The sequence below is a fragment of the Peromyscus maniculatus genome, chromosome X, assembly GCF_049852395.1.
Source record: "Peromyscus maniculatus bairdii isolate BWxNUB_F1_BW_parent chromosome X, HU_Pman_BW_mat_3.1, whole genome shotgun sequence".
NCBI classification, from domain to species: domain Eukaryota; kingdom Metazoa; phylum Chordata; class Mammalia; order Rodentia; family Cricetidae; genus Peromyscus; species Peromyscus maniculatus.
In genome coordinates, this window is record NC_134875.1 from 114,780,403 (window position 1) to 114,796,147 (window position 15,745).

Below are 15,745 nucleotides of genomic sequence, written 5' to 3' on the forward strand. Positions count from 1 at the left end.
AGAGCCAAGGAAGCGGAGACTCGGCCACTACGGGAGTTCATTCAGAGTGCGGACACAGGCACTTCATTTTTTCAGTTTTAAGGTTTTCCCTTACTGTTTTCAAACAGTGTACATGTTGGCAGCAAGTTAGTCTCTGCATGAGAATAGAGAGCTGGGCGTGATGGTACATACCTGTGAGCCCAGTACTTGGGAAGCAAAGGCAGAAGGATCAGGAGTTCAAGACTAGCCTTGGCTACATAGTCATTTCAAAGCCAGCCTGAAGTCCATGGAACCCTGTTTGAATACAGAGGGAAGAGACAGGATGGGGCAAGGGAAGAAGAAAGAGGAAGGAGATGGAAGGGAAGAGAGGGACAGAGAAAGCAAGAGAGCAAGAGAGAGAGTGTATAGAAATACAAATAGGTTCAAGAAATACTGGTGCCATCATACTTTACTCTAAAAGTACCAACTAGAAAAGGCTGAAACTGGAAAAGACGAACACGAATAAAGGGAGTCTTGAAAAGGCTTGTCTTCACTTCAGTCACCGTCTCTCACTAAAAGACCCAGACTTATTCACTGAGCACAAAAGAAACCCATTTGCCAAAAGAACTAAGACCTCTTAAGCACCAACATCTCTGTGGTGTACAGACACAAGCATACTTGTATTAGGACAAGTATAGAGATAAGACTCATGTAAAACTGCACTGAAAAGATGCTGCCATTGGAAAAATATAAAAAACCATTTCTAAGGGAAGGTCTGTAACTTTGCTTTGGACCATTCGCATCCTCTTAGTCCCCATGAGACTCCGGCTCTAATTCAAAATGCACCAGCCCTGAAACAGCTGCTCCCCGGGGTGAGGCGTCTGGGAACTGCTTCAGATGCTGGATGGAGAGTATGCCATTTAGCCTTCATGCATTTATCTCAACAAAAAGACAGGAAGCCTCACAGGGTAATGGTAAGCCTGGGAGTTCTGCCAAAACAGACTATATTCTTTTTAAAATGGTCATTTTTTTCTACCCTCAAAATCTAACATAAGGCTTGTTGAAAAAAAAAGGGAAAAAAATCAGACTATATGTATATGGCTGAAGAACCTAAATCCAGCTCAAAATCCTTGCTACGCTGGCATGCACGGTATGACTGGAATAGTTTTTCAATAAGATTGCACAATACATCGTGTGCAATTCTAAATTCTATCATAATTTTGTAATGCCTCATGAAAAAGCTTTACATAAATATTCCAGTGTTTTAATATATATTTATAACAGCATGATCCACAAAGGCAGGAGTTTATGGTCCTGAGCACTTTCATAGATGCAAAGAGAACCATCTGGACCATTGCAGCCCAGGCCTCCTGGAGCTACAACTGTGGCAGGCCTCAGCAGCAAGGCAGAGCCGACTCTGCAGCTGCACATGCTGAATTAGGCCCCAGCTGTGAAACACCTGCCAAACTTACAAAGTTCACAGGCATCTAGAATAGACAAATTTAACTTCGTTCCAAAATGTTCTTGGACCTTCTCTTCACCCTACCTTATAAAATATTATGAAGAATGGCTTTTCAAGGTCCCCTGGCTCCTGGCCTCACACTAAGTAAAAAAAAAAATTATAAAAATAAAATATATGACATAGTGTCTCACATGTGCACAACTGCCTAGACTGAAATCAGGATGAGAAAAGAGTAATAAGTAGGAAATTACTTTTATTACTTTTATACGCGCGTGTGTGTGTGTGTGTGTGTGTGTGTGTGTGTGTGTGTGTGTGTGTATGCCATATGAGCACAGTGCCCTAGGAGGCCAGAAGAGAGTGTTGAATGCCCTGGAGCTTGAGTTACAGCAGTCCGGAGTACCATGGGAACCAAAATCTGCTCCTCTAGAAGAGTCATCTCTCCAGCCTGAGGAAATTACTTTTAATCTAGTAGCTAATACTTAGGGTTCGTAGTGTACACCTGATACTGTTCATTGTGTTTTTCATATAATTTTATTTAATCTTCATAGCAACAAAACCCTGAGTTCTATTCACTCTCAATTTTTTTTAAAATCATTCTAAAAATGAACTTTTCAGGGCTGGGAGTGTGGCTCAGCAGTGGAACACTTACCTGACATGTGTGATGTCCTGGGTTCAAACCTTACCACCACCAAAAAAAAATATTAAAAAACCAAACTTACTTGAGGTGCTGAGGCATGGCACTTGCTGCAAGTCTGAGGCCAGCCTGGGCTACACAGTGAGTTACAGGTCAGCCTGGGCTACAGAGTGAAACTTTGTCTCAAAGGAAACAAAAATCACATCTTAAACAACTAAGATTTTCAAAAGTGCTAAAAGATGAACATATGATACCACTTGGCAGTAATGGTACTCACCAGATATAAGAGAGCTCTGGGATGGAGAGCTTTGATTTGGTGAAGAAGTTCTTGGCCACAGACCCTGTCAAAAGGCATTGTTTAAACAAGCCATTAGTTCCTTGTCTGCAGCAGATTTGATGTGCAAGCCAGTCGGCACTTTCTCATTCAGCACTCTAAATGAACTCTCTAAACAAGCACAAATACATGCATTCTACAAGCAACAACAAGTCACAGGACTTTGGCAAGAGCAGCATGGGGCTTGCCTAGCCACAGACTGCTCTGTGTTGGTGCAAAAATGAGAAAAATATAAATAAAAGGAATATAACATATGTAAAAAGAAGCAATGACAATGCTCATGATAAATACTAACCATATAAATTCCTGCTTTGCTTCTACCAAAACTGCACATTTTTACTGCAAATTCCTAAGAATACTTTCAAAATTACTTAAGTAAGAAATATATTGAGTTTTATAAAGACTAGAAAAGCAATGCAGAGCATGGCAAAATGGTGAGCAAAAAGAAAAAAAAATAGTATCATTAATCCCACCAGAAACAAGAGAGACATCTTGAGAAATCTTTTTGGTGAGATTTACGATCTCTTGAGGGTGCTTTGAAGAATCCATCCATGATTCTTTGCATTGTAAATTTGCCTATGTCAGTTAAATTTGAGCTATCATCCCATTGTCCTGCTGTACTTGAAATGTTAGCCTTCACTGAGCTCTTTCATGCTTCCAACTCTCAGCAGCTCAAAAAGCCTCAAAAGCCTCATTTCTAATACAAGAGAGCATTAAAGCACCAAGTTGTTCTAAGCTAAGGTAAAAGTCTCGTGAGCAATTACAAGTTTTCTAATTGGCCTTAAACAATAGGAAGAGGTGGGAATGCAGTTGGTGGCAGAGTACTTGACTGCCATATGCAAAGTTCTGGAATCCATGCCCCAGCACTACAAAATCAAACAAAAAGCAGGCCAGGCATGGCCTGCACGCCTTTAATCCCAGCACTCGGTAGACAGAGGCAGGCAGGTCTCTGTGATTTCGAGGCCAGCCTGGTCTACAGAGCAAGTTCCAGAACAGCAAGGGTTACACAGTAAGACACTGTCTCAAAAATAAACAAAATAAAATAAATTTTAAAAAGGATTATAATAGATCCTAAAGCAATACTTACTTTCTTCTGATAAATTATGAAGGATCAAAAGCAAAGTATCAATAAACCAATGAGCCTTCTCTCCAAAAGCACCCTGTCAATAATGCTAACACATGACTCTTGGCTACCAATGCAACCAACAACCTTGTGCCAGTTGGCAGACAGAACTTGTCAGCCTATTTACCAACTCTTCTTTATTAACCAAGATATAAAGACATTCTCCTCTCCTCCAAGTCTTTTTCTGCTGGATCCTCTCTCTTCAAAGCACAGTAGATCCCACCCACTAGCTAGTACTGGCTTTCACATAGGAGACTTGTACCACAGAGTCTCGGAAACGTTAGGTGGAAGGCACTGGGAAGATGACAGCTATCAAGTTCAGCTATGTCCCAGATGCCACCAGCTAAAGAAGGGAGCTAAGGAGAAAGCCTGAGTGCTCTCTCCTTTGAGTACACCAAGTGAGACATACTCATGTACTTTCACCCCAGCTCCACCATCAAGTTACCAGAAAAAGAGACTCCATTTATATAAAAGGCCCAGAATATACAAATCTAGAGGGGGAAAAAGGACGTTAATAGTGTCCTAGGACCAGGAGATGGCGAAGGCAGGAGTAGGGAGTAACTGCTACTAAGTGGGTGGATTAGAGAGGGGTGATAGAAAGGTTCTAAATTCAGGTTATGAATCTAGTCCAAGAATGATCAAAAACCACTGAACTGCACAGTTTAAATGGTAAGTTTTATGGTATATGAATTATATCTCAATTAAGATTCTTATTTTTAAAGCCATTGACTAACTGTCATTTATGAACCACTTCATTGTGATCAAACTAAACATTTTAAAGAAACTTAGGGGACCGGGGATTTAGCTCAGTGGTAGAGCACTTGCCTAGCAAGCATAAGGCCCTGGGTCTAGTCCTCAGCTCCAAAAAAATAAAGAAATAAAGGAACTTAGAAGACAATCAGAAAAACTTGAACAATGAAGTCTTGATTGTATTAAAGAATCTGTGATTTTTCTCACATATAACAATGAGTTCTGTTATTTTTTAAGAGACCCAAAGATATATCTTGTAATATTTTTCAAATCAAATGTTCTGGCAATTATATTTCAAAATCATCTTGGCTGAGAAGGAGTAAAGATTGCTGACACTTTCCCATGGGGATTTATTGTAGTGGCAAGTCAAGTTGTATCTATGCTTGAAATTTTGCAACAATAAAAAGGTTGAAAGAAAATAAAAAAAAACACTTCTAACAACTACTTATTCATATTTGGCTAAATATCTGCATATGCTGTAAAAAGGCTTAGTTGAGCAAGAGGTAAGGTTACCCCATTGTCAATATATATTACCTAGATTTCTGCTTGTCTTTTCTTAATCATGACAGTAAAATTAATTTGTTATTTCTATGCTATTCTACCTTCCATGACACCATTACCACCAATCACCAAAATTTGCCTTTTCATATACAAGACTATATCAATTATATACCTTATTTCATAGAAAATTAGTCTTAATCCATGCTTCACTGTTAGTTTAGAATGATCAAAAACACACTGTTATTCTTTAAAATTGAAGTGAAAGATGAAAGTTTTATCAAGTTTTCTTCCAGACTCCACTATTTCACTTCTTGTTTAGCCTGGTAAAATGTAGGCACATGGTAATTAAATCAATCCCTCTCAGCTTGCAGGTATCTGAAGATAATCCAGAAGAACTGACATTGAGAAAATGCTGGCCACTTTTCCTCTCATATCCTAATTTCAAAAACCAAGGAAGAAAGACTTGAGCCAAAGAAATGAGCATGACCCAAAACTTCTAGGGAGCATAAAACACAAGGAGACCTGTGCTGGAAGGCTATATTTGTCTTTGCTCTGACTCTAATACAATGAGTAAGCAATTTAAGGTGTCTCTTGGCACTATGATCTACTCTTCCAAGTGGTTTGGCTGAGAAGGTGCAGGGTCTGGACCAAGTTCCCCAAAATTCCCATTTAAGCCCTCTGCAATGGCAGTATATTTCTCCCAGGATCATTACCATTTCTTTTCTGCATGACTTACATTTGATAAGAAATTCCACCTTAGAGGAATATAAATTGGAATCAGAGAAGGCTGTGATATTCATTTTGCAACAACTGGTTCTCAAGATGTTCCCCATTATTCACATGGGCACCATGTTCTCTCACCTGAAATGAAGGAACTCGGGTCTGGCTGGAGGGACCGAAACTGGTTGACATAGTACTCCCGCTGTTCTTCTGTTATCCTCCAGGGCTCATCTGGGTAATTACTGTTGTTATCCTGCAGTTCTCTCTCCACTGAAAAGGACTTTAGAAACAGTGCTCACAGAACCTTCCTTTCATGAGATGACGTATAAGAGTTAAATAGCAATGAAAGCTATTTTATATTTCTCTTCACTTTTCCTCAAGGGAATAAACATAACTGCTTCATAATAAGAATTGAACCAAAACATAAACTATGATATAAAGTAGATATCAGGCTTTACGCTCTCTCATATCTTCAAAGTTAACATGACTAAACATGAAATACTGAACAGTTAAAAAATGATGAAATTTTTCCAATGTGTTAAAAGACGGGTTTTTAAAGACAATCATTCTTATCTTCAGCTAGTCATCATATTTTGATCCTTTTAGATTAGCTAAGTAGATAACAAAATAATAAGCTTTTTCACAAGTATGTGTGGTGGCTCATGTATGCGGCAGCCCAAAGCTTCACAGGTATCTTCCTAAATTGGTTACCACCTCATGTATTGAGACAGGGTCTCTCAACTGATCCTTGAGCTCTCTGCTAAGGCTAGGCTAGCTAGCCAGCTTGATTCAGGTCTCCACATTCCAAGCACTAGAACTGCAGGCAAGCTACCATGCCCAGCAGACATTAAATGGGTTCTGGGGATCTGAACTCTGGTCCTCGTATTTTTATAGTAAGTGCTTTACCTACTGAGCACCTCCCTAGCTTCAGGTTCTCTTCTGCGCTGCACAGGACATACAGCTGCAACTATTACCACATAATCTTTTGGGGTTTTTTTCCTTTTCTTTTTTTTTTTTTTTTTTTTTTGAGACTGGGTCTCATACTGTAACCCATGATTGCCTAGAACTTAATATATAGCAAAGTTGGCACTGGATTTACTGTAATCCTGCCTCGTACTCCTGGGTACTGGGGTTATAGGCTTGAGCTATAATAAGGGGGTTAATCTTTTCTTTATTCCTGTTGCATTTGCATTATATAAATCCAAGAGTCAAAATTTCCAAGTCAACCCTATGTCTCTGGGTCCTACTTGAGTGGCAAGTCAGTATCACTGAATCTGTCCTTCACATGTATGAGTTGGGAATATTTACTAAATACAAAGCAAGGTATGAGAACTATCATGGTATTGCCATCAGCAGGGTAACAAGCGGGTGCATCAAACCTGCCACTAGAGGGCAGGCATGCCAAATTTGAAGATTTAAGAGCTCAGAAGTCCAGAGACCCAATACAGAAGAAAACAAACACTATACTAGGCTTTGGGAACAGAAGCAAAATGGAAGTGCAGAGAGAAACATCTGGGGCTTTGCTCCATCCCAGCAAGAACACATATTTTTACCAAAAGCCACGTCCATGGAACCAAGACATGGCCACAGGGAAGGCAAAAGGAAACTAGGGGAAATAGAGGTTATCACTGCACAGACAGCTCCATGCTCATTGTCAAACTGCTGCATCGCCTGGAACTAAACGGAAGCTCCTGCTCCCCTGGAGTGTGTTCCTTCTCTCCTGAGAATGAAGCCACCCTAGCTAATTGCTGCTCATGTTAGCCATGGTTGCTCTTTCTCCAATCTCAAACGCAGCTACTTTATTTCCTATCTGGGTAGTGTTAGGAGCTTTTTTTTTGTTTGTTTGTTTGTTTTTTGAGACAGGGTTTCTCTGTGTAGGCAGGAGAAGGTGTTTGATCCCTCAGTGTAAAAGTCTACAAACACTCAGTACGATGGTAATCCTCCTGCTAAGGTAAAGCACTTATCCATCATGTATATGACCCTGGAATCAATCTCCAGGACCAAAAAACAAGCCTATGAGATCATCTGTTGTTTATCAAAATAGTCCACCTCTTTTACCCAGCCCTTGGGACTCTTAAAATTCAAGCTACTCTTTGCTCACTTGGCAGGTTTCCAACTGCCCATGGGCTCACATGTCTGATGGACCAAACTTAGCTCTTCTTCCCAGGAAACTCTTCCTCTGGTGCCAGCCTGATCAAATCCTCCCTTTTCCCACAGCCTTCTGCTCCAAAGGGCCATCTCTGTATCTCTACCATGCCCACACCCATAACACAGATCATTTCTTGCCCCAACAAAGTCTATTACAAAGGTAAGGTCAGCATCCACGTGTGGATGAATGACCTGACTCATACCTGGTATCATGTGGCTAAGTTGGAATAACAGTGGATGGGCACACAACACATTGGTCTCTGAGATGCTTTGGCATAGAAGTTCTTTTCTTGAAAGAACTTTTGTAAGATGTTCATTCTTAAAAGATATAAATAACAAATATACAGACCAACAAGCAAAGAAAGCAAAACCTGGACATACACATAGCCAGGCCATGATCCACAGCCAGGGCCAGGTAAAATTTAAAGCTATGAAAAAGCCATAAGAATCTTGAGATTCGGACAGAAGTGTTATAGAGAAAGGAGTGAGTGCATGCCTATAATCCCTGCAAACCAGAAGACTGACTTAGGGGATCATGAGTCCAAGGCCAAGCTTGGCTGCAGAGAGAATTCAAGATCTACATGGTAATCCTGTATCTCAAAAATTAAGAGTAAAAGATAAAAGAGTAACGAGGTTGTTAGAAGCTGAAAGACAAGTGAGCAGTGGGACAAAAAAAGGGTCTAAAGGACCCGTAATGGAAGAAGGAGTATGAAGAGCAAGGAAGAGAAGCTGTGTCTGCAAAGGCTAACTGATTAGAAGTGCAGGACTTGGAGAGACTGGAACGGTGCAGGTCCAGAGGCTAGTTACCTTACTTTGGGCTAAGTTCTAGCCCTCCAGAACAGCCATCCCTTGCTCACCAGCTTTGTGTCAGAACTGACATCTCGTAACTAATAGTTAAAACCCTTTTGGAATCTATGAACTTAGCAGACCACTAGTTTCTACCAATCCAAAAGGTAAGACTGTCAACAGATAGCATCTTGAGCCTATACAAAAGCTTCCTCCATCTTGCTGAAACTGCCTCTAGGATGTACCCACTAATGTATTTTAAACTTGCCTCTTTATTTATGACTTTCTTTGTTCTGTAAAACTATAAAAACACCATGAAATTGTTTCACTGTTAGAACATGGATTTGGGGGTAACGTAAATCTGTACTCCATATTCCCAGGCCATGACCATTCAAAATGGCTACAGAATTACAGAATATATATATATATATATATATATATATATATATATATATATATATATATATATATATATATATATATGAACCTAGCAAGGTGCTTCTGCAAGTGAGAGCTGACAGCAAGTAAGGTTGACAACAACCTCAGTTTGGTCCCCAGAGCCCAAATGGTAGAAGGACAGGACTGGTGCCCAGAAGTTGTCCTCTGACTCCACACACATGCCCTCACACATACACACATACTTAAATAGACGTCAAAAGGAATTCCAGGGCTGTCAAGATGGCTTGGTGTGGTAATGGTGCATGCTGTCATGCCTGACAACCAGAGTTTGATCCTCAGGAGCAACACGGTAAAAGAAAGGAAGCAAACTAACGGTTTCAAGTTGTCCTCCGACCTCTACATATATACTGTGACATGGAGAGACAGACAGACAGACAGACAGACAGACAGACACACACACACACACACACACACTTAAATTTAACAATTCTTAAAGAAAAAAAAACACTGGGCCACTCTACTCCCAATCTCTCTTTTTTCTTCCCATGAGAACCCAAACCCCTCATTTTTAAGAAAGCATAAGGTGGCAAGGAACATTCTTAGTTCCTAGGACCCAAAAGGTCTTACAACAAAGGGAGGGCATCTGAACACTATGGTCCTTCAGTCCCCTGCATTAAGCCCGCTCACCTGGGCCCATCATGAAATCGCAACAATATGGTGGTACAAAGAAGACCTGAACAATGACAACACCATTTGGCATACCAGTGTGAACTAGGGAGATCTCATAAGCCCTCACCCCTAGATAAAGAGCTATAGATAATGAATGACTGCTAAGAGAGGTAGAATCAGTGTTCCCCAGGGAGAGCTCCCTCATTGGCTATCCAACCCAAATGGTCAGCCACAAAAACACACATATTAGAGCAACACTAAATGAATTAAACAGGTTATACTTATACACTGAAATGATTTTTATATATGTATATATATATACATATATATGTGTGTGTGTCACAATTGTAATTAAAGAAAGGCTGAATTTGAGAGAGAGAGTAGGGGACATGGGAAGAGATGGAAGGAGGAGGGAAGAAATGACATAAATACAGTACTCCTATGAAATTCTCAGAGAAATAAAAATTACACTAAAATGAACTGGGTTTTAGGGAGTGTGAGGGAACTGCAGGAAGAAATGGGAGGTAGTTGTGATCATTTTGTTGTATACATGTATGAAATCCTCAAAAACAAAGAAAAGCTTAAAATGAAAAAGGAAAATCTCTGAGTCTGTTTGAGCTTTTAAAGTTTGAGCTCTACAAGTACGAGCTCTGTCTTTCTGTTTTTCACTTGCAGTCTAATCTTTGTGGGAGTTTATGTGTCCTGTATCTACTGAGTTACTTCAAGAACAGATAGATAATGGCATATGGAAGAAGAAATTACTTCCCACACTTCATGGAGATAAAAACAGTCCCCAAAACTGACCCATTAGAAGAAGCAAAATAAGTTAAACTTCATTGCACAAACAGTGACATGTTCATTCTCACATCAACAGACACTTATTGAATACCAACAAACCCAGACCTTGACTGCTAGAAATATACTGATACACAAACAAATTCTTTTTCTCAGCAAACTTAGTGCCCAGTAAGAAAGAAAGGCACACAGGCAATCTCAAAACAGTAAGGGAAGTGTTTTCATAATGTGAGGTAGCCCAGTCTTTCATACTCAAACTCTGGTCCCCACACATATCAGCATGAGTAGGGGACTTGTTAGAAATGCAAGTTCTAAGCTCTAACCACAATCTCCTAATGAACCCCACAGTCTGTGAATAGGACTGAGGACTAGACTTAACCCTCTGATGATTCAAAGTGACTTCAAATATAAGAGGCAAAGCCACAGTACATTCAGAGCAAGGCAAGCAAAGAGGGTGGCATTCACAAAGACATCAAAACAGAGAAAATGGCCATATCCTAGAAGCAGCTCCATTTTGAGTGACATAAATACTTCTAGTTCAACAGAGACATGGGTGGAGTTGCCTCAATATGGTCCACGTAGAAAGCAGAGCTCATACTTAACAGACTTAGAGTGTGTATCTAGAAGACAGTAGGGAGCCACAGATAATATTCAACGGGACAATGAGATAATCAGATTGAAGCATAAAAGGATCCTTTCATTGAAAATGACTCAGGGGAGCCGGGTGGTGGTGGCATACACCTTTAATCTCAGCATTTGGGAGGCAGACACAGGCGGATCTCTGTGAATTCGAGACCAGCCTGGTCTACAGAGCAAGTTCCAGGACAGGCAGGGCTACACAGAGAAACTCTGTCTCAGAAAAAAAAAAAAAAGAAAGGAAGGGAGGGAGGGAGGGAGGGAGGGAGGGAGGGAGGGAGGGAGGGAAGAAGCAAGGAAGGAAGGAAGGAGGGAGGGAGGGAGGGAGGGAGGGAGGGAGGGAGGGAAGGAAGGAAGGAAGGAAGGAAGGAAGGAAGGAAGGAAGGAAGGAAGGAAGGAAGGAAGGAAGGAAGGAAGGAAGGAAGGAAGGAAAATGACTCAGTGAAGACTGAAGACAGGAAGAACATTTACAACCATTTAAGCAACTGAAGCCAGAGACAAATGTGATTTACAGGTGAGGAGGGCGAGGAGAGAAATGGAGGAGAACAAAGCCCACACAGCCATCAGCACAGAAGGCCCACTCCAGAACTGAAATGACAAATCAGTGCCTCTTTATCAGTGACTAAGGGACATAGATCTCACTGCAGGACTCAGGCCCACAGAACCATCACCTCTGCGGTAACCCCAATCAGTCACAGCAATCAACAGAGTGTTATGAACAAAGAGCTGGAAAGTCCGTCACTTAAAAGAAAAGAGCAAAGGCTGAGAGCACTGAGGAGTGGGAGGGAGGGTTCTCTGGAGACTCAGCCACCCAAGCAGAGACCCGAACCAGGAAAGGCTGCCTGCAAACACTTCTTGACAAGCCTGCCTAGTTCAACCCTAGCTCTATTGGTTTGATTGGCTGGGCAGAGACATTTACTACTTGACACCAATTTGGAACTCGGCCAGTATTTTTAAGAAAAAATATCTCGGAGTAGCCAGGTGTGGTGGTACATGTCTATAATCCCAGCACTCTGGAGGCAGATGCAAAGAAGACCAGGAGTTTAAAGCAAGCCTTGGCTACATAGTTTGAGGTCAGACTGAGCTACATGGGACCCTGTCTAAAAAGAAAAACAAAAAAGGAACATGAGGAGAAAGAATTCTTCCACATCTGTCTACATAATCTACAAACATATGGCTCATTATACAGTTTCTCTAGACACAGGAGAATTAGATTTGCTTGTATTTAAAACATTCAACTCCTTGATTCTGTTTCAAATGAAATGCAAATATTTGGTGCTGCAAGTTATTATCTCTAGGGAAAATGTGCTGTTTGTAATGAAAGAGACATCAAAAGACTCATTAACAAGTAATACTATTAATAAAATCCCCAAAGGTGAAGTTCACTCTCAAAGTACCTTAAAAACCACACAGAGGTGAATAATAGGAATTACAAGGAAGTACTGTCCAACAGAAGGTCTAAAGGGTATGTAGACTCTTTCATCCATAGAAAGTTCTGCTTAGACAACAAGACTACCCTGGAGGCTCCTATAAATGCTGCTGCCTTAGAGTTCAGCCATGTCACCCGTGAAAGTAGAATGATTTTAGACTAAAGTCCTTTTCAAGTTTTAGCAAACACAATACAAAAACTACTTTTAGCCATAGTTTTCCAAAGTCATTTAGGGCTCTAATTTCACCATCTCGGGTCAACGTTAAACTGGAGAAATCTCTCTGAGCCTAATGTACCGCACACAGTTGCTAGCTCTGAAGATAATCTAAATTGTCCCAGCAATGGCTAGTCTGGAAAGGTGTGCCCACTGGTGTAAGAGAGGCAAGAATGTTAGAGGAGTAGCCAACCACTTTCTGGTTGGAGTTAAAGGCCACTCCATGAGACAGAGCTCATGCATGGTACAGTTAACTGGGCCCAATCCCCCTGGCTAGCTGGGTCATATTCCCTAGGAGAGAACCGAAAACTATTATTATTATGATGCTAAATGAATACAGGAGTAAACTACCCCCTGTTGTTATTTGTATTTTGGTTCCTTTGGGGGGCCTGCCATCCAGCTCCCAAATAAGTCACACACGGAGGCTTATTCTTAATTATGAATGCCCAGCCTTAGCTTGACTTGTTTCTTGCCAGCTTTCCTTACCTTAAATTATCCCGTCTCCCTTTTGCCTCTGGGCTTTTCCTGTTCTCTTACTTCTGTAAATCTTACTCCGTGGCTTGTGGTGTAGCTAAATGGCTGGCCCCTGGAGTCCTCCTCCTTCTCTGGCTGCTAGATCCTCTCCTCCCAGATTTCTCCTTCTATGTATTCTCTCTGCCTGCCAGCCCCGCCTATCCTTTCTCCTGCCTTGCTATTGGCAGTTCAGTTTTTTATTAGACCATCAGGTGTTTTAGACAGGCACAGTTATACAGCTTTGGAGTTAAACAAATGCAGCATAAGCAAAAGTAACACACCTTAAAATATCATTCTACTACAATCCCCTAGATTAGCCTATCTCTAAACTTTAATCAGAGAAGCTTCTTGCTGTAGTAGACAGTGATTAGTACAGAGGCTCACAATGGACAATGTATGAAAGATAAAAGACAATGGAGTACTCAACTCTAGATGGCTAACTACAGCACGCCCCCTGTTCCCAAGGCTCAAAGACCATCATGGAAAAGAGTAGTAGAAAGAATGTAAGAGCCAAAGGTAGTAACTATCTGAAATGAAATTATGTTTGACATGGCATGACAGTGTCATTGCACACATGAAATCATGGCAACTGTGACTACATAAAAACCTACACAAAATTGAGCCAGCTAAAATCCCAGCATATTCAGGGGAGGGGCTCATGAAATCCCACCTCTAGCTGAAGAGCTATTGGCAAGTGATGGCTGCTGTGGGAGGGAGAGTCGGTTTTCTTGGATACGCATGCTTCAGTAGACTGTCCTTCACCCATGCATATATGTGAATTCAATGGAATTTTTAAGAGTATATGGAGCTAGTAAGAAATAGTGGTAGGGACATAGGGAGAAGCTGGAGGGGAAGGAAAGGGGATGATTTTATCAAAAGACATTATATGCATATTAAATTTTCAGACAAAAGAAAGCTATCCCACGAACATAAATGAATGTTTGGTAACATGCATTCACTACTCTACTAAATGACAGGTACTATAAGTATCTAATATACCGATTTTCATCCTTGTAATAACTTTACAAAGTAGGTCCCATTGTTTCCCATTGGCAAAACAAGAAATTGATGATTGGGTAATGTAAGTAATAAACCAAGACCACATGCCTAGAAAATAAAAGAGGCAGAACATGAATTTTTTGTCTATAAGCTCTATGGTTATCTCTTTCTACCTATCCATCCATTCTGTAATAAAGAATTGTTTCTATCAAGATGATAATAGAAAAATAAATTAATTAATTAATTAATTTTAAACAATAAAAAATAAAAATAGAAAAATTTGAAAAAAAAGAACTGTTTCATTTTCAGAAAGAACCTAACGGCAATACCTAAATCAATTTTGTAGGTCAAGGATCTTCTCTTGAGATGTGAATGACTGTTAGATTTATATCCTCCCCCATCATCTGATACAGCTTCAGATTACAACTGGTAAACTATTAGATTATCCAGAAAACCTCTTTTTAAGCACATAGTTGTTGGATGCGAGCAGCATCTGGCATGATTTCACTGTTTAAAGACTTGAGTTAGGCTACAATGCATACAGTTAATTAGTCATTAGTTTATTGTTATTCTCATATGTAACATTAATACTACTTCGATGGACATAAACATTTCTTTAATAACCACTGTCTCCAACTCTTCCATAAGAAGCCAAGGTCTTCTACTCCAGAAGGAGAGATATCTTTTGCATTGTCAGGGGTTTTCTTGTTGCTTAGAAGAGAAGCAGGAAAAAATTAGAAGTCAGCAGTAAGAAGAGACTTTGTTAAGCCTACAGACTCAAAAGTACGGCAACAATGTTCCATCCCTGTCCTTGAAGCCTTGCAAGTCAGGTCAAGGCTGCCTGTCTTTGCCAGGATGTTCTCCCTTTCACACTCAAGATAGCCTAATTCCAGATGGGAAACAGATGCTCCAAGAATCCAGGCTGAAAATAAATACTTCTGAGATTTAGGCTACAGACTGAAAGTACCAATCAAGTGCAGGTTCCAGAAACACACAGAGTGGCGTGCAAATTTGGGGTGGCCCCTTCTTAACACGTTAACTTCTAAGCCACCTGCTTCCCACACCTAAAAAGCAATCCGAAAGCCCATAGGGTCCTATCTTGATCTCCAGCCTCATTTCCCTCCCACTTCAGGCTCCAGTTACACCAGCCTTCCTTTAGTTCAAGTGTGTCTGTTCTCTATGTGATATGTGGCAGACTGGCTCACTCAAAATATATTTTACCCTATCTTAGCATAACTCCTCGTGCTGCATGAGCTGCCTCGCTAAAAAACAATTGCATTGCCCAAACACTTAGTGCTCCAATTCCAGATGGGACATAGCTTCCACTAAACAAATACACCCAATGGAAGCCTGATTCAGATCCAAGTTACAGGGTGAAAGGACCCGTGAACAAGGTCTTCAAGTGCCTTCATGAGGGCACACACAGTGTGGAAGCAGAGCTGAAACAATGGCAGCATTTCCCAATCCTGTAGCTTTCTGACTGTGGCGGAGGCAAAGTTCCCTTTGAAGCCAGGCTTATCTGTGAGATTTGAGATGCTGTTCCTATAGGCTTAGAATTTCTTCAGGTCTTTTGATGATTTACTAAGTTATCCATACTATATAGCACTGCTATAAAGCACTTTTGCTAAATTAGTCAAGGGAGTTCCTGCTGTCCACAATTAAGAACCTGCCCAGT

General features: G+C 40.7%; 1 protein-coding gene across 12 annotated transcripts in view; it reads right to left on the reverse strand.

The window, feature by feature from the left end:
• Positions 1-15,745, reverse strand: part of Reps2 (RALBP1 associated Eps domain containing 2) — a 251,310-nt gene that overhangs the window by 106,856 nt on the left and 128,709 nt on the right. For all 12 annotated transcript variants that reach the window (XM_076561820.1, XM_042268750.2, XM_006973223.4 and 9 more), the window contains exons 6-7: positions 5,624-5,762; positions 2,332-2,395 (exon numbers count right to left, since the gene is read on the reverse strand). In XM_076561820.1, coding sequence (XP_076417935.1) covers positions 2,332-2,395; positions 5,624-5,762 — 203 coding nt within the window. The remainder of the gene's footprint in view (positions 1-2,331; positions 2,396-5,623; positions 5,763-15,745) is intronic.